The 21,432-nt window shown below is 46.4% G+C and overlaps 1 protein-coding gene and 1 long non-coding RNA gene across 3 annotated transcripts in view; one reads left to right on the forward strand and one right to left on the reverse strand.

Annotated features, from left to right (window-relative positions):
• The window catches only part of TCL1B (TCL1 family AKT coactivator B), an 18,784-nt gene extending 9,977 nt beyond the window's left edge, over positions 1 to 8,807 (forward strand). The window contains exons 1-4 of one of the 2 annotated variants that reach the window (XM_003929009.4): positions 2,505 to 2,711; positions 7,089 to 7,259; positions 7,607 to 7,675; positions 8,272 to 8,807. In XM_003929009.4, coding sequence (XP_003929058.1) covers positions 2,529 to 2,711; positions 7,089 to 7,259; positions 7,607 to 7,660 — 408 coding nt within the window. In that variant the 5' untranslated portion in view covers positions 2,505 to 2,528 and the 3' untranslated portion in view covers positions 7,661 to 7,675; positions 8,272 to 8,807. Of the gene's footprint in view, positions 1 to 2,504; positions 2,712 to 7,088; positions 7,260 to 7,606; positions 7,676 to 8,271 lie in introns of those variants that run through there. The other variant, XR_012515549.1, reaches the window with a different exon arrangement.
• Positions 1 to 21,432, reverse strand: part of LOC141582669 (uncharacterized) — a 530,026-nt gene that overhangs the window by 105,502 nt on the left and 403,092 nt on the right. The window lies entirely within an intron of this gene.

Here is a 21,432-nt window from a genome sequence, read left to right on the forward strand (position 1 = left end):
TTTTAGTGACTCTTAACAGCCTCTCAAGCCCCGCACAGTGTGCCCCCTTATTTGTGGTCTGGAACCCTCCCGGCAAGAGGGAGTCCCGTCGCCATATCCCAGGGGCTTGGGGCTTGTGAAGGACTCCCTCTGCTGGAGGAGGAGAGCATTGAGCCCAGGCATGAGCGCACTGTCAGGACCAGGCAATCCTGGGAGCAATTCTGGCGAGATCAAAGTGTTTCTCAAAGACGTTGGTGACATCCATCCTGGAGAGCAAAGCCTTCAGGTCACAGGTACCAGAGATGGACAACTTGGCCAGAAGACATAGCCTTATCTCAGACATGACATGGACAAAGGCCAGCTGAAGGACCAGGGACCAAACTGTTCCCGCCTGCAGCTCTGGGGCTTTTTTCAGTGCAGGTCCAAGGGATGAGGGGTGGGAGACCGGGCCAAGGAGGGTGATAGGTGAGACTGGTAGTTACTCCTTTCTGCCTGTGGAGACCTCTACTTACCTTCTGACCACCCACTCATGGGGAGGTGTTCTCAGTCTCCACCTTCAGACCCCACCACCATTTCCACAGTAGCCACTGTGGCTCTCCCTACTCAGGTTCTGCCTCTTTCATGAAATAAGCCAAACTTGGCCAAGGTGGGCAACCAGCAGCATACATGTTAGAGCCAGGAACAGCGGGGTCCGTATCCCTCTGCCACCCACTTCGTTCAGGTTACTAAGCCACTCAAGCCTCTGATATTTCATCTATGAAACGGGGGTGACAGTTTATGGAGTTGGTGGGAGATGTCAATGAGATACTCTATGAAAAATGCCTGACATGGCATAGGGGCTCCCCACATATTAAGCAACCTTTACCACCAGCCTCCTGATAGCCACACCTATGCCCATTGGGGAGCGAGGCTGAGAATACCAATATGTATATATTTGCAATAGGAAGTGAGAGAAACAGTAGTTGCATTGTGGTTGCCAGGGTAGGACTGATGGAGTCTGCTTGGGAGAGGGAACAAGTCTGAGAACAAGACTATTGACCAGCGTATTTCAAGTATTCGCTATGTGTCAGGCTTTAACACTTTACTCACAGCCTCATCTGATCCTCAGAGGGGTCCCATAGGGTCAGTACTTACAGCAAACAGGCTTCCAGGGGCCCAGGAGACCGGGGTTCTCCATGATCCCTGCCTCCTGGTATTCATAACCTTGAGTAAGGGTAGGACCTTCCTCTCACCAACAGACTATGGCAAAGGTGACACACATATGTGATTCCATGTATGGATCACATTATATGAGAATGTGATGTCCCTTGTCTTCTGGGCCCACTGCATTCCCACCCCAAGTGCTGGTTCCTTGGAAAGCACTGGAGAAGGAGGTGGAATTGTTATGAAAACAAGGCTCAGACCTCCGCAGAAGCTGCCCAGTGAGTTCTTCAAAAGTGGTTATCCTACCTGCCACTTACACTGGATCAGGACTGCCCAGAGATCATTTTCACATCTCCCCAGGGGAATGGCATCATCTCAACACTAATTTTACTTGAACTGCAAGAATCATGTTTGTGGTTTTCAAAAGGAAAAGGCTCCTATTCATGGTGCATTTAGAAGCAGCCCAGGGTGCTTATAGAAGGGACCTGCTTCTTGCTATGTTCTTGAGCTTCTGTGGCCTCTTGACAAAGTGGAACCAATAAGATGACCAGGCCAAGTGAGCACTCTGGGCCCCATGGCCGAGGATGGGCTGGCCAGGTGGCCACGTGCCCTCCTATGGCCTTGTTTTCGTGGGCCTTATCTGATCCTGATCTCAGATGCTGATAATGCACTGGCTTATTTTCTAAGGAGAAGGAGCTTGATTTGTGCAGGATGTGCCTTCACCAGGTATCTCCAGGGGAAAGAGTCCACGGAGTTTACAGCGCCCCCCTTCCCCCAACCTCTGAGCTTTAGCTCAAAGAAGAGTCCCTGAGTCCCTGACACAGAGTCTTGTTAAAGGAATGGCCACAGGGGTGGGAGAGACCAGGGTCGTGCATGCCAGCTCAGGATCTGGGGCAGAGTGGTTGGCAGGGGGATTGCCAGGAGCAAAGGAGGGGAATCACCTGCTAGAAAATTGGGCAGGGGTGCTCAGAGATGAGGCCGCCCAGGAACTGGGACCAGTGGAAAGGAGGTGGAATTGATTTTAGAAGACAAATTCCTTACAGAAGCCTGGGGTGAAGGCTGGGCAGCGCTATCCCTGCGAGCCACCATTTTGCCCCCAGCAGCTCACAGTCCAGCCCCTGCCCCTCCAGGAGACCCAGGTCTTTGGCCTTGCCCCTGCCTAGCCCCTGCTGCGGGTTGCTTGTTTTCCCCCTGCTCCCCTCTCCTCCCTCCTCCCTCCTCCCTCCCCTCCTCCTCTTCCTCCTCCTCCTCCCTCCTTCCTCCTCCCTCCTCTCCTCTCCTCCCCGTACTGATCCTGCCCCCACTGCCGGCCCCACCCACGCCGGAGCTTCTCCACTTAAGGAGGTTGCGCACCTGGAAAAGGTTCACATGTGCGCCTGGAGGCCAGCCCCGGGTGTGGGCTTGCCATGGCCTCCCAAGCTTCTCTGCATCCAAGGGCGCCCCCCGCCCGTCTGTGGATCCAAAGGCCTGGCATCTACGAGGACGAGTCGGGGAGGAACTGGGTGACCGTAGTAGTGCGGTTCAGTCCATCGCAAAGAGAATGGGCCAGGCTCTCAAGCTCCCAGGGCAGCGCCTCCCAGAGCAGCACAGTGAGTCCTGGGCCTGAGGGGAGGCTGTGGGAGGGCTGCGCACTAACCCTACCCTGCTCGTGCAGGGATCAGAGAGGGCCATTCTCACCCGCGCTGGAAAACTCACTTCTATGCAGGTCTAGGAGCACAGCAATGTCCATACCCAGTCCTGGCCCCAGGAACCCGCCTCCCCCCTCAATAAAGGGACCACAGGCACAAGCTTATCCAGGTGAAATAATGTGGTTCTGCGGCATGAAGCTGAGGCTAAGGTAGCTCAGAACTTAGTGCCATTCCTAGTGCATGCTGCGAAGGTTCACAAATGGGGCAGCTCTTGAGCTAGGCTTTGTGGGATGAGTAGGAGTTCTCCAGGTCCGGAAAGGAGGCAGGGGTAGTATATGCAAAAGCATTGCAAATTGGAGGCAGCCCGTGGGCCAGTAGGATGAATGCGACATTGATTTCAGATTCCTAATCTGCAAAATGAGAGTATGTCTGTGGCAAGCCAGTGACAGACATGGCTCATGGCCTGGGGAAGCATTTGATGGAGAACAGATCCTGGAATCCCCTCTGGAAATTAATTCGGGAGACTCGGGTGAAGTCCTGGATTCTTTACTTTAAAAAAAGCTCCCCAGGTAATAATGAAAATGACTCAGGAAACAGCTGAAGATGAGGGTTTTTAGATCACAGCTGGTCTTTGGGGGATAAACTAAATACAGCAGAGTCTCCGGTGTGTGAGGGAGATTGATTCCAGGACCATCTGTGGATGCTCAAGTCCCTGATAGAAAATGGCTCGGGTAGTAATTACCTGTAACCTCAGCACATTCTCTCCTATATTTCAAATTAGATTACTAATAACACCTAATGAAATGCCTACACGTCACTTCAAGTTCTGCCTCTTGAAGTTGGTAGAATTTCTTTTCTCCCCGAAAGTATTTTTAATCTGAAGTTGGCTGGATTCATGGGTGCAGTGTTCACGGAAATGGAGAGCTGATTGTGCCTTAGTGTACTATGGGAAAAGCTTATCCGGATATTTAAAATAACATTTAGGTCATCATAAACAATTCACTGCCTTTGTTGTTGTTGTTGATTTGTTTGTTTTTTTTGAGATGAAGTCTTGCTCTGTTGCCCTGGCTAAAGTGCAGTGGTGTGGTCTCTGCTCACTGCAACCTCCACCTCCCAGGCTCAAGCAAATTCTCATCCCTCAGCCTCCTGGGTAGCTGGGATTACAGGTGTGCACCACCACACTCAGCTAATTTTTTTTGTTTTTAGTAGAAATAAGGATTAATCATGTTGGCCAGGCTGATTTCGAATTCCTGACCTTAAGTGATCTGCCCGCCTCAGGCTCCCAAAGTGCTGGGATTACAGGAGTGAGCCACGGCACCCAGCCAGTTCAGACATTCGAAACAATATAACACATTTCCTAAGAAATCTTCAAATAGGTTGTTTGAAAAAATGTCGTTAGAGAACATGGAAAGGCTTTTCTGTACCTACACTAAATAAAGGATGCAAAAATTCTGGAGCAAATATTTTAAGTTTTTAAAAAGCCTGAAAAAGAGGTAATGGAGCGAAATGTAAAATGGTACAGCCACGATGGAAGTCAGCATGAGGCTGCCTAAAAAAATGAAGAGAATTATTGCACAATCCAGCAATGCCACTTCTGGGCATATACCCAAAAGAATTTGAAGCGGGACCTTAAACATGTATTCATAAACCCATGTTCACAGCCGTAACATTCATGCTAGCCACAAGGTAGAGGCAGCCAAGTGTCCATTGATAGATGAATGGGTAAACAAAACACAAACCATCAAGTATTCATACTTAAAAAGGAAAGTCCGACACATGGATGGAACGTGGAGACATTATACTAAATGAAACGTGCCAGTCACAGGACAGATTCTCTTGTATGAAGTACTCAGAGTGTTCTAATTCATAGATAAAGTAGAATGGTGGCTGCCAGGGACTGGAGGGAGTGGGGGATGGAGGGGTTAATGTTAATGACAGGTAGGGAGTCTCAGTTTGGGAGGATAAAAAGTTCTGGAGTTGGATAGTGCTGATGCTTGCACATGTGAATGCGCTTACTGCCACTGAACTGTACTTTTTTTTTTTTTTTTTTTTTTTTTTTGAGACGGAGTTTCGCTCTTGTTACCCAGGCTGGACTGCAATGGCGCGATCTCGGCTCACCGCAACCTCCGCCTCCTGGGTTCAAGCAATTCTCCTGCCTCAGCCTCCTGAGTAGCTGGGATTACAGGCACGCGCCACCATGCCCAGCTAATTTTTAGTATTTTTAGTAGAGACGGGGTTTCACCATGTTGACCGGGATAGTCTCGATCTCTTGACCTCATGATCCACCCGCCTCGGCCTCCCAAAGTGCTGGGATTACAGGCTTGAGCCACCGTGCCCGGCCATCTGAACTGTACTCTTAAGATTTTTTTTTTTTTTTTTCAATGATTCAACCGAGTTCGGTGGCTCATGCCTGTAATCCCAGCACTTTGGGAGGCTGAGGCAGGCAGATTATGAGGTTAGGGATTCAAGATCAGCCTGACCAACATGGTGAAATCCTGTCTGTACTTAAAAAATACAAAAGTTAGCTGGGCATGGTGGTGCACACCTGTAATCCCAGTTATTCAGGAGGCTGAGGGCCTGGGAGGCAGAGGTTGCAGTGAGCCGCCATCGTGCCACTGCACTCCAGCCTGGGCAACAGGGCGAGACTCTGCCTCAAGAAAAAAAAAAAAAAGATTCAATGGAAATAGAATGGATTCTTCAAATAACTTAGCCACGGGTGGGATTAAGGGAGCTACGTAGTATTTTTTTTCCCCTCTTTTTTAACAGTAGATCAACATCTCAGGGTGGAAAATTATGCTTCCTGGGCGTATCTAATGCAAAGATCAGCCAACTTTTTCTGTGAAGGATCTGACGGTCACACTTTCCACTTTGAGGGCTATCCTCTTGTAACTACTCAGCTCTGCTATTGCAGTGCAGAAGCAGCTAAAGGCTGAGTAAAGGGCTGAGGGAAGGAGCCTTAGTATATCCACAATAAAGGTTTATTTGCAAAAGCAGATGGCAAGCTAGACTTAGTTTTCTGATCTCTGATCTAAAGTCAGAATCCAAAGAGAAGGAGAAATTTTGCCGTATAATTTAAAGTATTTTTCTTTACAAAAGCAGCCTATAAAAAAGGGCACAAACTGAGAAAAGTTATTCACGTCTGATTGATAAAGCGCTAATATTCTTAATTCAAAAAGATGTTTTTTCACAGAAGACAAATACTTAGAAAATTGTGTAAAAGACTTTCCATTTTGTTGTGTAACATAGGAAGCTTTAGTTTTCCTTTTCATGTTTCTAACTTCCAGTGTTGGCCTAATTTTGTTATTTTCATTATCTGTTTTTTTAGATGGAGTCCCTGTCACCCAGGCTGGAGTGCAGTGGTGCGATCTTCCCTTACTGCAACCTCTGCCTCCTGGGTTCAAGCGATTCTCCTGCCTCAGCCTCCCAAGTAGCTGGGACTATAGGCGTGCACCACCACACCCAGCTAATTTTTGTATTTTTACTAGAGATGGGGTTTTACCATGTTGGCCAGGATGGTCTCAATCTCTTGTCCTTGCAATCCTCCTGCCTTGGCCTCCCAAAGTACTGGGATTCCAGACATGAGCCATTGCACCTGGCCTATTATTAATTTATTTTGAGACAAGGTCTTGCTCTGTCTCCCAGGCTGAAGTGCAGTGTCGTGCTTATAGCTCACAACAGCCTCTACCTCCCAGGTTCAAGAGATCATCCCACCTTAGCTTCCCGAGAAGCTGGGACTATAGGCACATGTCACCATGCTCAGCTAATTTTTTATTTTTTGTAGAGACAGTCTCATTATTTTGCTGAGGCTGGTCTTGAACTCCTGGCTTCAAGCAGTCATCCTGCCTCGGTCTCCCAAAGTGTTGGGATTGCAGGCATAAGAAGCCACTGCACCCGGCCTTATTTTGTATATTTACTGTAAGTATGTGAAGGTCATAATCAGAATTACAGTATATTTTGGGGGGGAATCTATCACCCTCAGATTCAGGAGTCCATGGATATCTTGTTTTTAAAAAGGAGATTTAAAAAATTATACAGTGGCAGAGACGGAGCCCCAGAATACTCAGCTTTAACCTAAGGTTGTTGACAGGTTGGCAACAGTGGCTAAATTTGGGGGTTGGAGTGGGCTGAGGCGGGGTGCAGGTCAGAGGGGGCCAGAAAAGCCCCAGTCATCCTAGATGAAGCCACAGGCACCAGTGCCAAGGCTCTGGGTCTGGAATTCTGAAAACATTGACCTCTGACCCCGGCAGCCCCCTGGCCGGGCTGGGGCATCTACGCCTGCCATGTTTGTGTGCAGGGAACCCTATCCCTAATCTGCTGCCTCTTCTCTGGTCCCTTCAGTATGAGCCCAGCATCACAGTGCACTTGTGGCAGATGGCAGTGCACCGCCAGGATCCGCTGTCCCCCAGCCAGATGCCCTTCTCCCGGCTGCCCGCCGTGTGGCAGCTCTACCCCGGGAACAAGTACCGAGCACCAGATTCCAGTTTCTGGGAAATAGTGAACCATGGCCAGGCAAGTGTGTGGTGGTTCCAGGAGAGAGCGACAGGTGGCGTCCTCGTGACTGCCGTGGCCCTCCCTCTTCTGCACCCCAGCCCCTTCAGGGTTCTTGTCTCTCCTCTTCCTATTGTTCATCTTTCTTCCAGCAGGGCTGAGTGTGTGAAGGTGCGTCGGTGCACGAGTTCCCATGTGGGACGAGGGTAGGGTGGGTGAGAGAGGGAGGGTTGCCTTCCCTGGGCTAGAGACATCCATAAGCCGGAGTTCCCACCTGCCTCTCACCACTGCCAGCCTGCATGGGTGGCCATTAAGGCCAGGTGGAGCAGCATCTCCCAGCGGTTCTGATGGCTGCTCCTTTCCTGCAGATCGACTCCTTCGAGCAGCTGGTCCTAACATATGAGCCGGAGAGGAATCACTGACCTTAGGAGCGGCTGGTATGTTGGGGCCCCGTGCCTCTCGGTGCAGGGATCAGACAAAAGCGAGACCTCTCCTCTTTCGAAAGATGGCGTGGTCTCCTCCTCCCTGCTGTTTCCTGAGTTTTTCTTACATAGCCACCTGTCACCTCTGCTCCCCTAGCCCCTTGGATGTGATTGGCCACCATGGGTGGACCCCCATCATAAGTTCCTAAAGCATGGGATCTCATCGAATACGACTCATCATTTAATCCTTGTGAGAATTCTGTGAGGTGTACATGTCAATGTCCCATTTCACAGATGAGAAAGCCGAGACTCTGGGGTTGAGAATGATTTCCTCAAGACTGTAGAGCCAGGAAATAGCAGTGTTCCGGCTCACATCTAGTGATCTCAGATCCCTAGATTTAAGCATGGCACTGAGGTGCCATGTGATGGTGGCATCGGAGGACCCAGCACTGACCCACAGAGAGCTCCTCTTAGATGGGCAGCAGCTGGAGCAAGCCAGGCAGGGCCTGGTTCATTGGAGGGGCTGGCAGTGGCCTTGCCTTTGACCCCAGCAGCTTGGGGTGCCAGGCTCTACTGTAGTTCACTGACTGTCTCCTTTGGTCTTCTCCCAGGCCCTGCTGGCCCTGCCTCCTCTGGCCTGATCTCCCTGGGCCCTCAGTGAGGATCTCCATGTACCTGCTCACCATTTGCACACCCAGCATGGCCTCTTTGCAGGCAGGAGGCAGCGGGGTCCTGCACACTCAGCATCCCTAATTTTCCTCAGTTGTCAGCCCCACTCTGTCCCACTCCAGTCTGCACTTGGGGCAGCCGGCCTGCGTGGGCTTTACTAGGGGCCCCGTCTGTGTGCTGAGCCCGTTTCCCTTGCTGGCTGAAAGCCGTGGGTTCTCTTTCCCCTCTGCGCCCCTCATGCTGATCTAGAAGCCACTCCCCAATCCCCTCCACTCCACACCCACCGGATGTGTGCCCAGCCAGGCCTCCGGCACCGCCATGGCAGCCCACGATTGGAAACTCACTGTCAGCAGGCAGGGACTTGGTTTAAGAGATGCCATGGAGGAAGCCTGGTTTTGATGTGGACTCGGATGCCCTGTGGGTATCAGTCCTGCTGACACTTTGGCCCGAAATAGATCCAGTGCTGAGCAAGCAATGTACGCCGGAGCCTCAGTGAGTCCGTCTGCACAGTGGGGAGCATGGAGAGATGGGTTTGGCCTTTACTTCTGCTTGTTCAGTCCTTCAGTTCGCAGAAGGGATGCTAGTCCATGAAGGTGATCTCCCAGAACGGGTTAATTAAACTTTATCACTCACTGTCCACTTTTGTGCTGAATTGGAGCCTCTCTTTGACCTCTTTCTAGCATAAAAATGCAGCTGCTGGCACTGAAATGTTAAGGTAACATTTTAATGATCCATTTCATGTTTTTCCACACCGGTAAGGAAACTGTGATTGGTCCATTCCGCAGCAGGACGCTGGTGGAAGGTAAGGAAGGGGAGGAGGCTCGTGCAGGCTCTGGGCGAAGCCTTGATGTAAAAGGGCAGGAAAGCCCGTGGTAGTCATGGGAGAACTGGGAGCAAGGGAGAGCTTCCAAAGTGAGATGGTGAACAGCATGTCGGCGCGGGAGATGCAGTGATGCAGGCGCAGGGGAGAAGGGTCCATGTGCGGGAGGGAAGACGTGACAAGAGGAGCAGAGTCCTTGAGCAGGGAGGGATGGGGCAGGGGCCAGGGCACTGAGCAGTGCCGCCACTGTGACCAAGAAGAAGAGAACGACACAGTGCAGGTCAGGGTGGCCGTGCAGTGGTGGCAAGGAGAGGGGATTTTCCCCCTCAATTCATTTACAAGAAGAAATCACCCATGGGCTGAAATCCCCCACCTTACCAAAATGAATCTGAAAGCGTTCACAGAAAGTTAGGGGAAATGTGTTCGTGAACGTGGGACACAAAAAAGCAAATTAAGACACAGGGGTAAGCAAAAGACAGTGTAAGACAGACTTTTTGCAGTGAAGATTTCTGTATGACAAAATGTTAGGACTGCAGCAGTGCCCCCTCGTCTGCAGAGGACATGTCCTGGGACCCCCAGCACGGGCCTGAAACCTCTGATAGAACCAGTCTGTGAGCCCTGTCAATCAGACACCGCCTCCTCAAACTGTACCTTGAAACTCATGCATTCTCCACCAACTGTCCTTTCTACTTGGAGACCCCTTCCTGCATAGAAGATGTTTCTCTTTCTCGTCTACCTATTAAACCTCTGCTCTTAAACTACTCATGTGCATCCTGTCCTGTTTTCCCCCAAAGACAATGAGCCCCAGGGTATATACCAGGGACAAAGTAGCCGCTTCAATAATGGGCTCTTTCGAATTGCCTGGGCCCCAGAGAGCTGCTCTGGTCCAGGCTGCTTTTGCTGAAGTTTCTGTAACATTGTGACACAATAAGATTTGGTTTCCATCCCCAGCTCCTGACCTGGAGCTCCTGAAACCTTTCCAAGTGATAGGAGTGAGAAGCATCTTTTGTTACCCATAATGAACCCCTTTCAACCTACCATGTGATTACAGGGTTGGAACTTTTAGTCCCACCCTCCTGACCTCCAGGAAATAGACAAACAACAACAGTGTTTCCAAACATTGGGAAGGAGAGGAGAGAGAAGGTGGAAGTAAATTACATACGTTTTCCCATGGAAGGAAATTCAGAAAACACAGTTGAAAGATCAAGTAACAGAGCTAGGAACGTATTTAAAAGGAAAAGCTAGAAGAAATAAGACTCATAAGAAAGCCAACCAAAGACGGAAAGGAGGCGAGAGGAAGCACAAGGGTGCGGTTTCCTCACCCTTAGCAGGACAGTTGGGAGAGATCATAGAACACCCATATAAAATTCTGAAGGGCCTGGCGTGGTGGCTCACGCCTGTAATCCCAGCACTTTGGAAGGCCAAGGTGGATGGATCACTGGAGGTCAGGAGTTTGAGACCAGCCTGGCCCACATGGTGAAGCCCTGTCTTTACTAAAAATACAAAAATTAGCCAAGAGGTAGTAGCTTTAATCTAGCTACTCAGGAGGCTGAGACAGGAGAATCACTTGAGCCTGGGAGGTGGAAATTGCAGTGAGCCGAGATCACACCACTACCCTTGGAGTAGGGTTAGCAGAGATCAGCGGGCAATGAAGAGCTGCAGGAACTAATTCTGGCAGTGGTCAGGCAGATGCAGGCATCAGAGCAATGGAACGGAATGGGGGTGAGGGGACAGCTGAAAACGCAAGTGGGGATTTAGTACATGCGTGAAGGCTGGCAGGACATGGCACTTTGGCATAATGATTATGTTGTGCTAATGGCCCTTGATAAACAACAGATGCACCAAGGGTACTCTGACTTCTCTTTTTTCTTCCTGAAAGTGAGAGAAACCCTGTCCTCCCTCTGCTGAAAGTAACACTCATCGCCAGGGCTGGCAGTTGCGGCCGAGAGAATTCTGTACACACTAACCTCGTAAATGAACCTTTCTCCTTTAGCCACAAGGAACTCCCCTAGCCTAAGGCCCCTTGCCTTATCACATTTTCACGATGTACTATTCTTTGTCCAAATAATAGTGTTTAACTGTTTCTTTGGGTCTTCATTTCCTTATGAGGGCTCCTGTGTCACATAAAAGTTACATTAAATCAACATGCTTTTCTCTTATTAATCTGTGTTATGTCAATTCTCTAGCCCAGCCGAACATGCTAAGAGGGTAAGAAGTCAAATTTTGCATTCCTTACACAATCAAGGTGGCATTTGAAAGCACTGCCAAAGGATACGTTAGTCACTAAACATTGTAGTATGGTGACAACTGGCTAGCCATTTGCATAACAAAGTTGGATCACTACTTCATTTCTCATATGAGAGTAAATTCCAGATAGATTAATGGATAGACAAAAACATGAAGAAAATTTGTTATTGTAGAGCAGAGAAGTCATTATTAAGAAAAACATAAACCCAGAATATACCAAAGAAAAGAAATACATGTATCACGCCTGTAATCCCAGCACTTTGGGAGGCTGAGGCGGGCAGATCATGAGGCCAGCAGATCGAGACCATTCTGACTAACTTGGAGAAACCCTGTCTCTACTAAAAATGTAAAAATTAGCCGGGTGTGGTGGTACGCACCTGTAGTTCCAGCTACTCGGGAGGCTGAGGCAGGAAAATTTCTTGAACCTGGGAGGCAGAGGTTGCAGTGAGCTGAGATCGCACCACCGCACTCCAGCCTGGGCAACAGAGCGAGACTCAGTCTCAGAAAAAAAAAAAAAAAGGCAATACATGTGACAATGATAAAAAAACTTCTGCTTAGCAGGAACAACGATGTTGGAAACGGGTTTATAACGTCGGGAAATACCCATACGGAGACAAGGGATCACTCAGCAAGGCTAGTTTACTTCCTGCAGGGAGGATGCAACTCACTAGCAGTCTTGCCACCAGCGCACACCTGAACAAGGAGACGGGGACATTTATAACTTCCGTAACCTGACGCACTCGCCCTGCTGCTGTGTCCGGTTTCCACTGGCCAGAACGGGACCTCACGTTGTATGTGTGACCCGATTGGCTAAAAACTTGGGAACTTTCTAAAGAGGTAAAGGCAGAGGAGAACAAAGGAAAAGGAGAAGTCATTTGATGAATGCTTAGAGAAGCGATAACATTTCCAAATAAGGAAGGAGCATAAGCTATGACCTAAGGCTTGCCTGGGCTTGTTCAGGCCTGTCAGGGCAAATATCTAGGTTAAAGTGGAAGAACTAAGAACACAGGATGCACTTACATCTTTATTATGACTAACAGCTACTTTAGGATTATTAGCAAAAGCTTTAAAGTAAATTAACCTTGGAAGAAACTATTGGTAATGAACTAAGAAGAAAATTTTGAAGAGGAACCTTTTATTTATTCTTATTTCCTACAACAACAAAATAAAGTACAAAACAATATGGCAAAAACACAGGTAAGTATGTGGAGAAACACTGACAAAGGACTTCTTTCCTGAATATCTAAACATTCATCTTTCACCAGCTTAGATTCTATGTTCCAAAAACTCCATACACACGAGAGACTGTCTGCCCCTCTCTTCTGTATCATTTGCCAGGTGAAATGCTACATTTGGTGGAACGTACTTTGCTTTCTTATTTTCTAAACCTGAGAGAAAAATATCGATAGACAAAATAATAGTAAAAACAGGCTCACAATTTCCACTTTGAATTCCTGCCTGTAAACCTCAAAAAGCCAGATATGCTCAACAATTCTCTCAAGTTTCTCTAGTAAGGTGGTTTCCCCTGGATCCAAGGGGGCTGTTTCAGTCCATCAGACGTACGATGTCATTGCCTTATGCTTGGCTGAAAAAGAGACCTCAAACAGGATCAGTGTTCCTGATCACTGCGCTGGGTTTCTTTCCATCGCAGGAGTTCCTTCTGTGCTAGAATGTGTACCCCTTGCACCCAGCCCAGGCCCAAAGATTGAATAGAATAAACGAACACCAGAAGGCAGAAACAGGGCAGATTCTGGCAACCTCCGGACCACACTGCTTACTAACTTGGGGCAAGTAACTTCTAGTCTCAGAGACTGTTTCTTCACCAGGAACTTAGGGATAACGAGAGTACTTACTTCTTCGCAAGGCCTAAAGGAGATAATGTGTGTTAATCACACATTATACTAGCTAGTCCACTGGGATCACTTTTTGGACCAACTACCTTTCTTTTTTTTTTTTTTTTTTTAGCTTTCCTTCTTTATTAAATTCCCTCATATTATAATTCAAGTTTAAGACAGGATGTATCGCCAGGCACGGTGGCTCAAGCCTGTAATCCCAGCACTTTGGGAGGCCAAGGCGGGTGGATCACGAGGTCGAGAGATCGAGACCATCCTGGTCAACATGGTGAAACCCCGTCTCTACTAAAAATACAAAAAACTAGCTGGGCGTGGTGGCGCGTGCCTGTAATCCCAGCTACTCAGGAGGCTGAGGCAGGAGAATTGCCTGAGCCCAGGAGGCGGAGGTTGCGGTGAGCCGAGATCGCGCCATTGCACTCCAGCCTGGGTGACAAGAGCGAAACTCCGTCTCAAAAAAAAAAAAAAAAAAAAAAAAGACAGGATGTATCTTACCAAATATTTATGGCTAGTTCTCTTCTTCGTATAAATGAACCCATAAAAAAGCAACCCCTAATTCCTCTCTGCTTTCTCTAACCTCCTTGGTTTTCTAAAATTGAAAAGTAATTCTGGTGTACTAAAACCAGAACCAAGTTTCCTCAGCATCTTTCATTCCTCAATCAAGGCATACCACACACTGTTACCTGTACTTCCCAGTAAATGACTCTGAGGCGCTGGTGTTTTTGCTTAGTGTAACCATTACATTACACATTTTTTAGGAAGCCAGGGGTGACAAGTATGTGCCTGTCACCCCAGTCTCCTAAAAAAATATCCAGAATTTATTATCTTGACCTTAGGTGCCAAGTGGGGCTGGCAAGACTCTGTCCTGGGACAAGATTGCAGGTGGTTAGGAGTCAATGAAACCCCAGCTTCGTGACTCTACATGACATCACACACCTTCAGCCCCACATTGCCAATTGCTGGGCACATTACCCCGAGCTTCTTGTAACAAAGGTGGTGATGTTCATTTTTAAAATATCAAGAAACAGATTAATAAAATTTAGAATATAATATTTACAAATCTATCTTTACAAAAGGATTAGCAATTTGAGGAGAAAAATGCACAATACCCACATCTTATTCTTTTCTTTATATATTCAAAGACTTTTGTTACAAGTAATTACAAAGCTAACGATACAGTTTTATTTCAAGTTTAGTTTTTCTTACTGTGGCATTAGCACCTGGATGCATTCATTCTTAGCCGGAAGCAGATGTAGGTGGGGGGTGCTTGTCACCCTGTTGAACGGTTGCCAAAGAAAGTTGAGATGTTGAAAAAAGGCAGTTGTAACTTGGAGCAAAAATCAACATAATTATTTGTGACTATATGTCTTGTTTTTTAAGGTGAGCCTCTCAAGCCAATTGTTTGATTTTTTTAAAAAATAGAGCAAATTGTGTTATTCTTGCAACATTCTTGATCTCTTTAGTTGCAGACCAGTAGTAATTCTTTCCCTCCTGCTTAAATCATATGAACAAAACTGAAAGGACAAGACATCGACATTTGGTTTGTCCTTCAGTGCTTTTTATGATCTTTCTCAAAGTAAAATAATCTTAGGAAAGGTTTTAATTTTTTTCTCTTTAGAACACTATTCATGACACTTTTCACTGAATATGAACAATATCAGAAGGGACGAATATTGAAATTTCTGGAATCCACTCTATGCCAGGTACTTTTCCTCTGTTACCTGCTTTAAAACTAAAAGCAACCTTCTCATCACAGCCCAATGGGTTTATTTTGCCTGCTGCCCTGAAAAAATACAACTACAGTGGGTGTTGCAGGGCAGTGGAGTGAGAAGAGGGAGAAATTTCTCAAACCTATCTCCCTTAGAATTAGGAGGCATAGGTGTAGGGAACTGAAACAAGCCACTGGGGATGACATCATCATAGGGCATCTAAAACTGTTTTCTTGCACCTGTGTTCCGAGGAGGGCAGGCAATGATTTTAGGACTAGGTGGCATCTCTTGGTCTACTTTGCCATTCTTTAGCAAAGTTCAAGCTCCTACCATGATTCTAAGCTTGACTTAGGAATACGACTTCAGTATCTAAATTGGAGGGGAGTCAGTTTTTCTGGCCTGAAAGTTTAGCTATAAACTGAATTACTATCACAGTTGTCTTGGCCTTCTCACTAGAAGCAGCAACAAAACCAGTTGAGCCTATGAGTTTAGAAGCAAGATGGAGTCAGTCTTGTTAGAGTTCGCTCATTACCCATAATTCTGAAAAGGCAGTTTCATCATAAGATAGGTTTTAATGCACCTCTCTGAGCGCAGGTGAGGAACTGAGGCTCTGAGAAGTGAAACACTTCACCTGTGAGTCTGAGAAAGTAAGTAACTGAGCTGGGATTCCATCCAAGCATGTTTTCCTCATTTAGTCTGTACAGTATAGCATGGTGACTAAGAGTATAGACTCAGGCGTGGCTGTGTTTGAACCCAGGGCTTCTGCTTACTAGAGATGTAACTTAGAGCTTGTGTATAATCTCTCTAAGCCTATATTCTCTCCTGTAAAAAAAGGCATCATTATAATAATACCTCCTATAGGTAGGTTCTTAGAATACCTCTTTCTTAGCCAAGCAGGCTTGCTCTTAGTCCTGGACCAGTCTCAGTCTAGTCTCCTGGCCTTTGCACACTCCTGGAGCACTCAAGAACTTTCCTCCACAGGCCTAAATCCCACCCACTTTCCAGAGAGTATTCCTTAACAGGTCCTGTTCATGGAAACTTTTTCCCCAGTCTTCCTCCTTTCTCAACTCAAAAACATTTCCTGAACAGTATACAAGAAAGAAAGAAAATTGAAAATTCATAATTGATGATAGCAGCTTTGCCTCCTAGGAGAGACATAATTTCTTTTCGGAATAGTCTTTTATTTAGCAAGTCACATTGTGGCAGGCCAGTTCTCCCCGATGGTCACACAGACAGGCCTGCATGACAGTCAACAGGCAGGCCAGGATAGTACCCCAGTTACACAGAGCCACTTCCACAGAGCTGCCTTAACACTGAGCACATAGTGAAACCTGGGGAACTCGGTGCCCAGACATCAAGCTAGAAATGAAACATGGTCAGCAGGAGCCTTGCATGGGCATCTTCCTTGCTGGAGCAAACCAAAATAATGGAGCCAGCCTTACCTTCCTAGTGCCAGGGCCCGCCTGAGATGGACAAAATCAGAGACGAGTCAAGGTAACAGAGGCAGCCGTTTGAATAGATCCATTGGAGAGTCTAAGGCAGCTCTCTGGACCAAGCTGTAAAAGAGGTAAGAGAGAAATAATCACTCCGGTATCACAGTAGACAGACCTTGAAGATACTGGGGCCCACACGGCTTAATCAGACTTAGCAAGCATTTTTTTTGGGAGGGGGGCTCTGAACTTCTAGTTGAAACAAAATTAGTTACCTGTAGACTTAGGTGAATGCTATACTGCACATAGGCACGTAACCCCAACCTATATAAGCACAAAGAAAATTGTAACACTCTGCATTGGTCTGGTGGAATTATCTCCAGCCTTCTTCCTGTATCCAGTTACAGCAATAAATTTCCTTCTCTCCTAGATGATCTGCTTCTTGAGCTGACGTGGCTTGGTTCCAGGAACAACACTGACATGGTGCTAAATCCAGAGAAGATAGCCCCAAGGTAGACAATCGAGTTGCTCCGCATAATACAGTAAGAATATTGGTGTTTCAAGGATTACCTATGTGAAGGGAGGAGGAGGGTGCGTTCTGTGAGGCAGAAAGGACCCCAGAAAGATGTGCGTGGTAGAGCTTCACTGCGGCGGTGGTAATACTGTAACAACCCCTCAGGGACTTATTCAAAACAAGACTTACTGATAGCCCACTTCCAGCTCTAGTCTGAACGTTAACCCCTTCCCCTCCCTAAATCCTCAAACTTAACCCCCAGCGTATCCCCAAAGGCTGTCACCCGCAGCCCTGTAGGGAAAGAATCAGGGTACTGCTCAGTGTAGGGCAGGGTGACGTGCATGGAACAGGAATAGGATCATCCATAACCCACACTAAATCGGTGGATGTTAGAGCTCAAAGTAAGGGGTGATGGGGAGAAGCGTGAAACCCTATTGAAATCCTTGGAGAGATTGTGAAAGCTGTCATGGGAGGGAGGGTCAAGCTAAATTAAGTCTAAAAGGATGGAGTACTCCGTCCAACATATAGATTCAGGGGGCAATCATCCCATCTAGTTCATTGTGAAATGCCCTGTGCCTCCTGTATCTATATGTCAGGCGGGGCATTCCACCCTTTCAGACTTAATTTAGCTTGACCCTCCCTCCTGTAATCCCAGCACTTTACGAGGCCAAGGCAGGTGGATCACAAGGTCAGGAGTTTGAGACCAGCTTGATCAACATGGTGAAACCCCGTCTCTACTAAAAATACAAAAATCAGCCTGGTGCGGTGGTGCAGGCCTGTAATCTCAGCTACTCAGGAGGCTGAGGCAGGTGAATTGCTTGAACCCGGGAGGCGGAGGTTGCAGTGAGCCATGATCGCTCCACTGCACTGCAACCTCGGCAACAGAGTGAGACTCCATCTCAGAACAAAACAAAACAAAGAAAAAAAAAAACCTATGATCATAGTCTATTTATAGAAAATAGGCTAAACGTGTATGAGTCCCTTCTAGATTGAAGCTTCTCTGTTACTCATGACCTCCAAGTTGTGGGGATGAGTAGAAATGAGACAGGCCGGGCGCGGTGGCTCACGCCTGTAATCCCAGCACTTTGGGAGGCCGAGGCGGGTGGATCACGAGGTCAAGAGATCGAGACCATCCTGGTCAACATGGTGAAACCCCGTCTCTACTAAAAATACAAAAAAGTAGCTGGGCATGGTGGCGCGTGCCTATAATCCCAGCTACTCAGGAGGCTGAGGCAGGAGAATTGCCTGAACCCGGGAGGCGGAGGCTGCGGTGAGCCGAGATCGCGCCATTGCACTCCAGCCTGGGTAACAAGAGCGAAACTCCATCTCAAAAAAAAAAAAAAAAAAAAAAAGAAATGAGACACCCCAGCCGATAAGATGGTAAAGCGGCCCTGACTTCTTGCGGTCCTTGCTTAGTGAGCTGATGAGGCCAGTGCTGAGGAGAGGCACCACTGAGTCAGAATAGCCCTGGCCATGTTCCCTGGATTTCAGCCTTTTGGGGCCTTCTAAGTCCAGGGGCCCGAGTAATTGGCATCTTAACCAATGAACCTGCTGTGTGAGTGAGTCCTGCACTACTGTACCAGGTACCACCAATGAATTTATAAGTTTTAGTATTGACTAGTACAAAGAGCTCTCCCATATAATTAAAATGTGTTTAGCAGTTTCTAGAGCTATAGAATTTTCACCTCGAAACTATAAATGATCACTATAGTAAAGTATTTGTGAGAGCATTTTCTTGGAAAATTTCTCACCTAAATTTCTAAGTTCTGTTTGCCATAGGAGATTCACTGGCAATAAATTCACTGAACTAGTTCAAGTTAACTCATTTGACATACGAAAAGGTTAGAATCTTTGAGAATTAGTTTATTTCTGCAGGCATTTCCCCTTTGTATAAAGTTGTTTTGTAAGCAAAATACAGTGACAGTAACAAAGTAACTTTAAAATACAATAAGATTCAGGGCAAGATGCTGACAGAGGCATTGTTTTCCAATCTCCCAATTCTCACAAAGTCCAGAAGACCAGCCAGGATATCAAAGAAAAACTGAGCAAATAAAGTAGGAGGAAAAAAATCAGTAGGATAAAAATATGAAAAGAATTGAAGAGAAAGTGATGGATATAATAGGCAACGAAGATGCAACGTATCCGTAATAGAAGTCTCGCCCCCAAACCCCCACGAAGAGGAAAGCAAGGCAGTGGGTAGAAACTATTAAAAAAAAAAATCCTGAAGACAAAAAAGATGACATGAACCTGTGTATCTGAAGGGACCATGATGTGCCTGAAACATATGGACAAGAACAGTCACCTCCAAGACACAGTCTTAAAATTATTGTACATTATGGAAGAGAAATCCCTTTGGCATAAGGTAAAATGACCAAGGAACTTACATGGGATTAGATCTTCACAGAATACTTTTTAAGTTAAAACCACGGAGAAGTAAATGGAGTAACATAGTGCAAATACCCAAGAAAGGAAATATAACACCCTCCTCACTTCGAGATTTTTTAATTCAGTCAAATGTCCTCAAGAAGAAAGGCCACAGACAAACCTCAGTGAAGAGGAAGGAATCCAAAAATAATGTTCCTGTGAGCACTTCCTGAGTAATTCACTAAGCTGTGACCTTCAGACAATCAAGAAGTGTTTAGGAAGCTTTCCATGAGGACTAGTGGTGAGAAATGTCTAACCCTAACCCTAATCCTAAATAAAGCATAGGGGTATGAGAAATCCTATGTGTTTGTTACATTCTCTGATAATAAAGGTATATTTCAGTTATCGAAAATGGGGGAAAAATGGAGAGTATACAGAAAGTAAGCTTGATGGCTTCCTTGGAGATATTACTTAGCATTTAAGGTTAATTTAGGCCGGGCGCGGTGGCTCAAGCCTGTAATCCCAGCACTTTGGGAGGCCGAGGCAGGTGGATCACGAGGTCAAGAGATCGAAACCATCCTGGTCAACATGGTGAAACCCTGTCTCTACTAAAAATACAAAAAAGTAGCTGGGCATGGTGGCGCATGCCTGTAATCCGAGCTACTCAGGAGGCTGAGGCAGGAGAATTGCCTGAACCCAGGAGGCGGAGGTTGCGGTGAGCCGAGATCGCGCCATTGCACTCCAGCCTGGGTAACAAGAGCGAAACTACGCCTCAAAAAAAAAAAAAAAAAAAAAAAAGGTTAATTTAGATGCGTTGGAGAGGGAGGGGGTTGGGGAAGGAAATGTTACTCATTTCAAATTTGCTTGCAGTAGGGAACCAAAAGACCTGCACTACACAACAGGTGGACCGCCAGTCACATGTGGCTATTAAAATTCAATTAACATTGAATACAATTTAAAATTAAGTTTCTCAATTATACTAGCCATATTTCAAGTGCTCCATAGCCACAGTAGCTAGTAGCTACCACACTGGGCAACACAGATACAGAACATGTCCAGTATTATAGAGCGTTCTTTAGACAATGCTAGAGGAAATAGTATTTTTTTAGGAAAGGCTGTTCAGGTGCAGTGGCTCATTCCTGTAATTCCGGCACTTTGGGAGGCTAAGGTGAGAGGATTACTTGAGTCCAGGAGTTCAAGACCAGCCTGGACAATATAGTGAGACCTCATCTCTACAAAAAAATTTAAAAATTACCTGAGCATGGTGACAAACATCTGTGGTCCCAGGTACTCGGGAGGCTGAGGTGGGAGGATTGCTTGAGCCTGGGAAGTGGAGGTTGCAGTGAGCTGAGATCACACCACTGCACTCCAGCCTGGGCAACAGACAGAGCAAGACCCTGTCTCAAAAAAAAAAAAAAAGTAAAAGAAAGGAAAGAAAACAATCACTGAGGAAACTACCCTAAGATATTAGTCTAAAAGATATGAAATGAAAATGCAACACCAAGAGAAATGCTAAAAAAGAATGTAGAAAACGGAGCATATAGAGAAAATTTTATATGTATATAAAGGCAAACATAAAACAATACTAAGACCAGGACATCAGATATATCATCAGTAACTGAAATGAGTTTCATTCACCAATTCAAAAAATGCATCAAAATCCAACATTTTCATACACATGCACACACATATGAATGAACACGCCTAAAACAAAGAGATTCAGGAAGATTTAAATAAGATGCTAGGCACAGATATGCCAGACAAATGCAAATTAATACAAACAGATAGACACAGTTCATGAACTCCACGTATGTCAAGGTAGAACTCTAGCCAGAAACCACTGAAAGAAAGGATAGATCATTGAGCCAAAGGCTACACAAGATATAACAATCAACATTTATGTGGCCAGTAACACAGCAACAACTTTATGAAACGTCAACTACCAGATTAAAGAATATACTAATAGGAAACATTAGTATATTTTTTTCGGGATGAGATAGAACAAATGAACAAAAACAATGATTGAGAACACAGAAAACCTAAGCCATATTAGTAACAAAGCAGAGATTTACATCTCTGAACTTAGTTGAAAGAAATGCCTCCTTTTCAAATGCACATGGAACAATCATGAAAATTGAGCATATCCGTGTGCATTTGATATATAGGCAT

Source organism: Saimiri boliviensis, chromosome 2 (genome assembly GCF_048565385.1).
Source record: "Saimiri boliviensis isolate mSaiBol1 chromosome 2, mSaiBol1.pri, whole genome shotgun sequence".
In the NCBI taxonomy this organism is placed as follows: Eukaryota; Metazoa; Chordata; class Mammalia; order Primates; family Cebidae; genus Saimiri; species Saimiri boliviensis.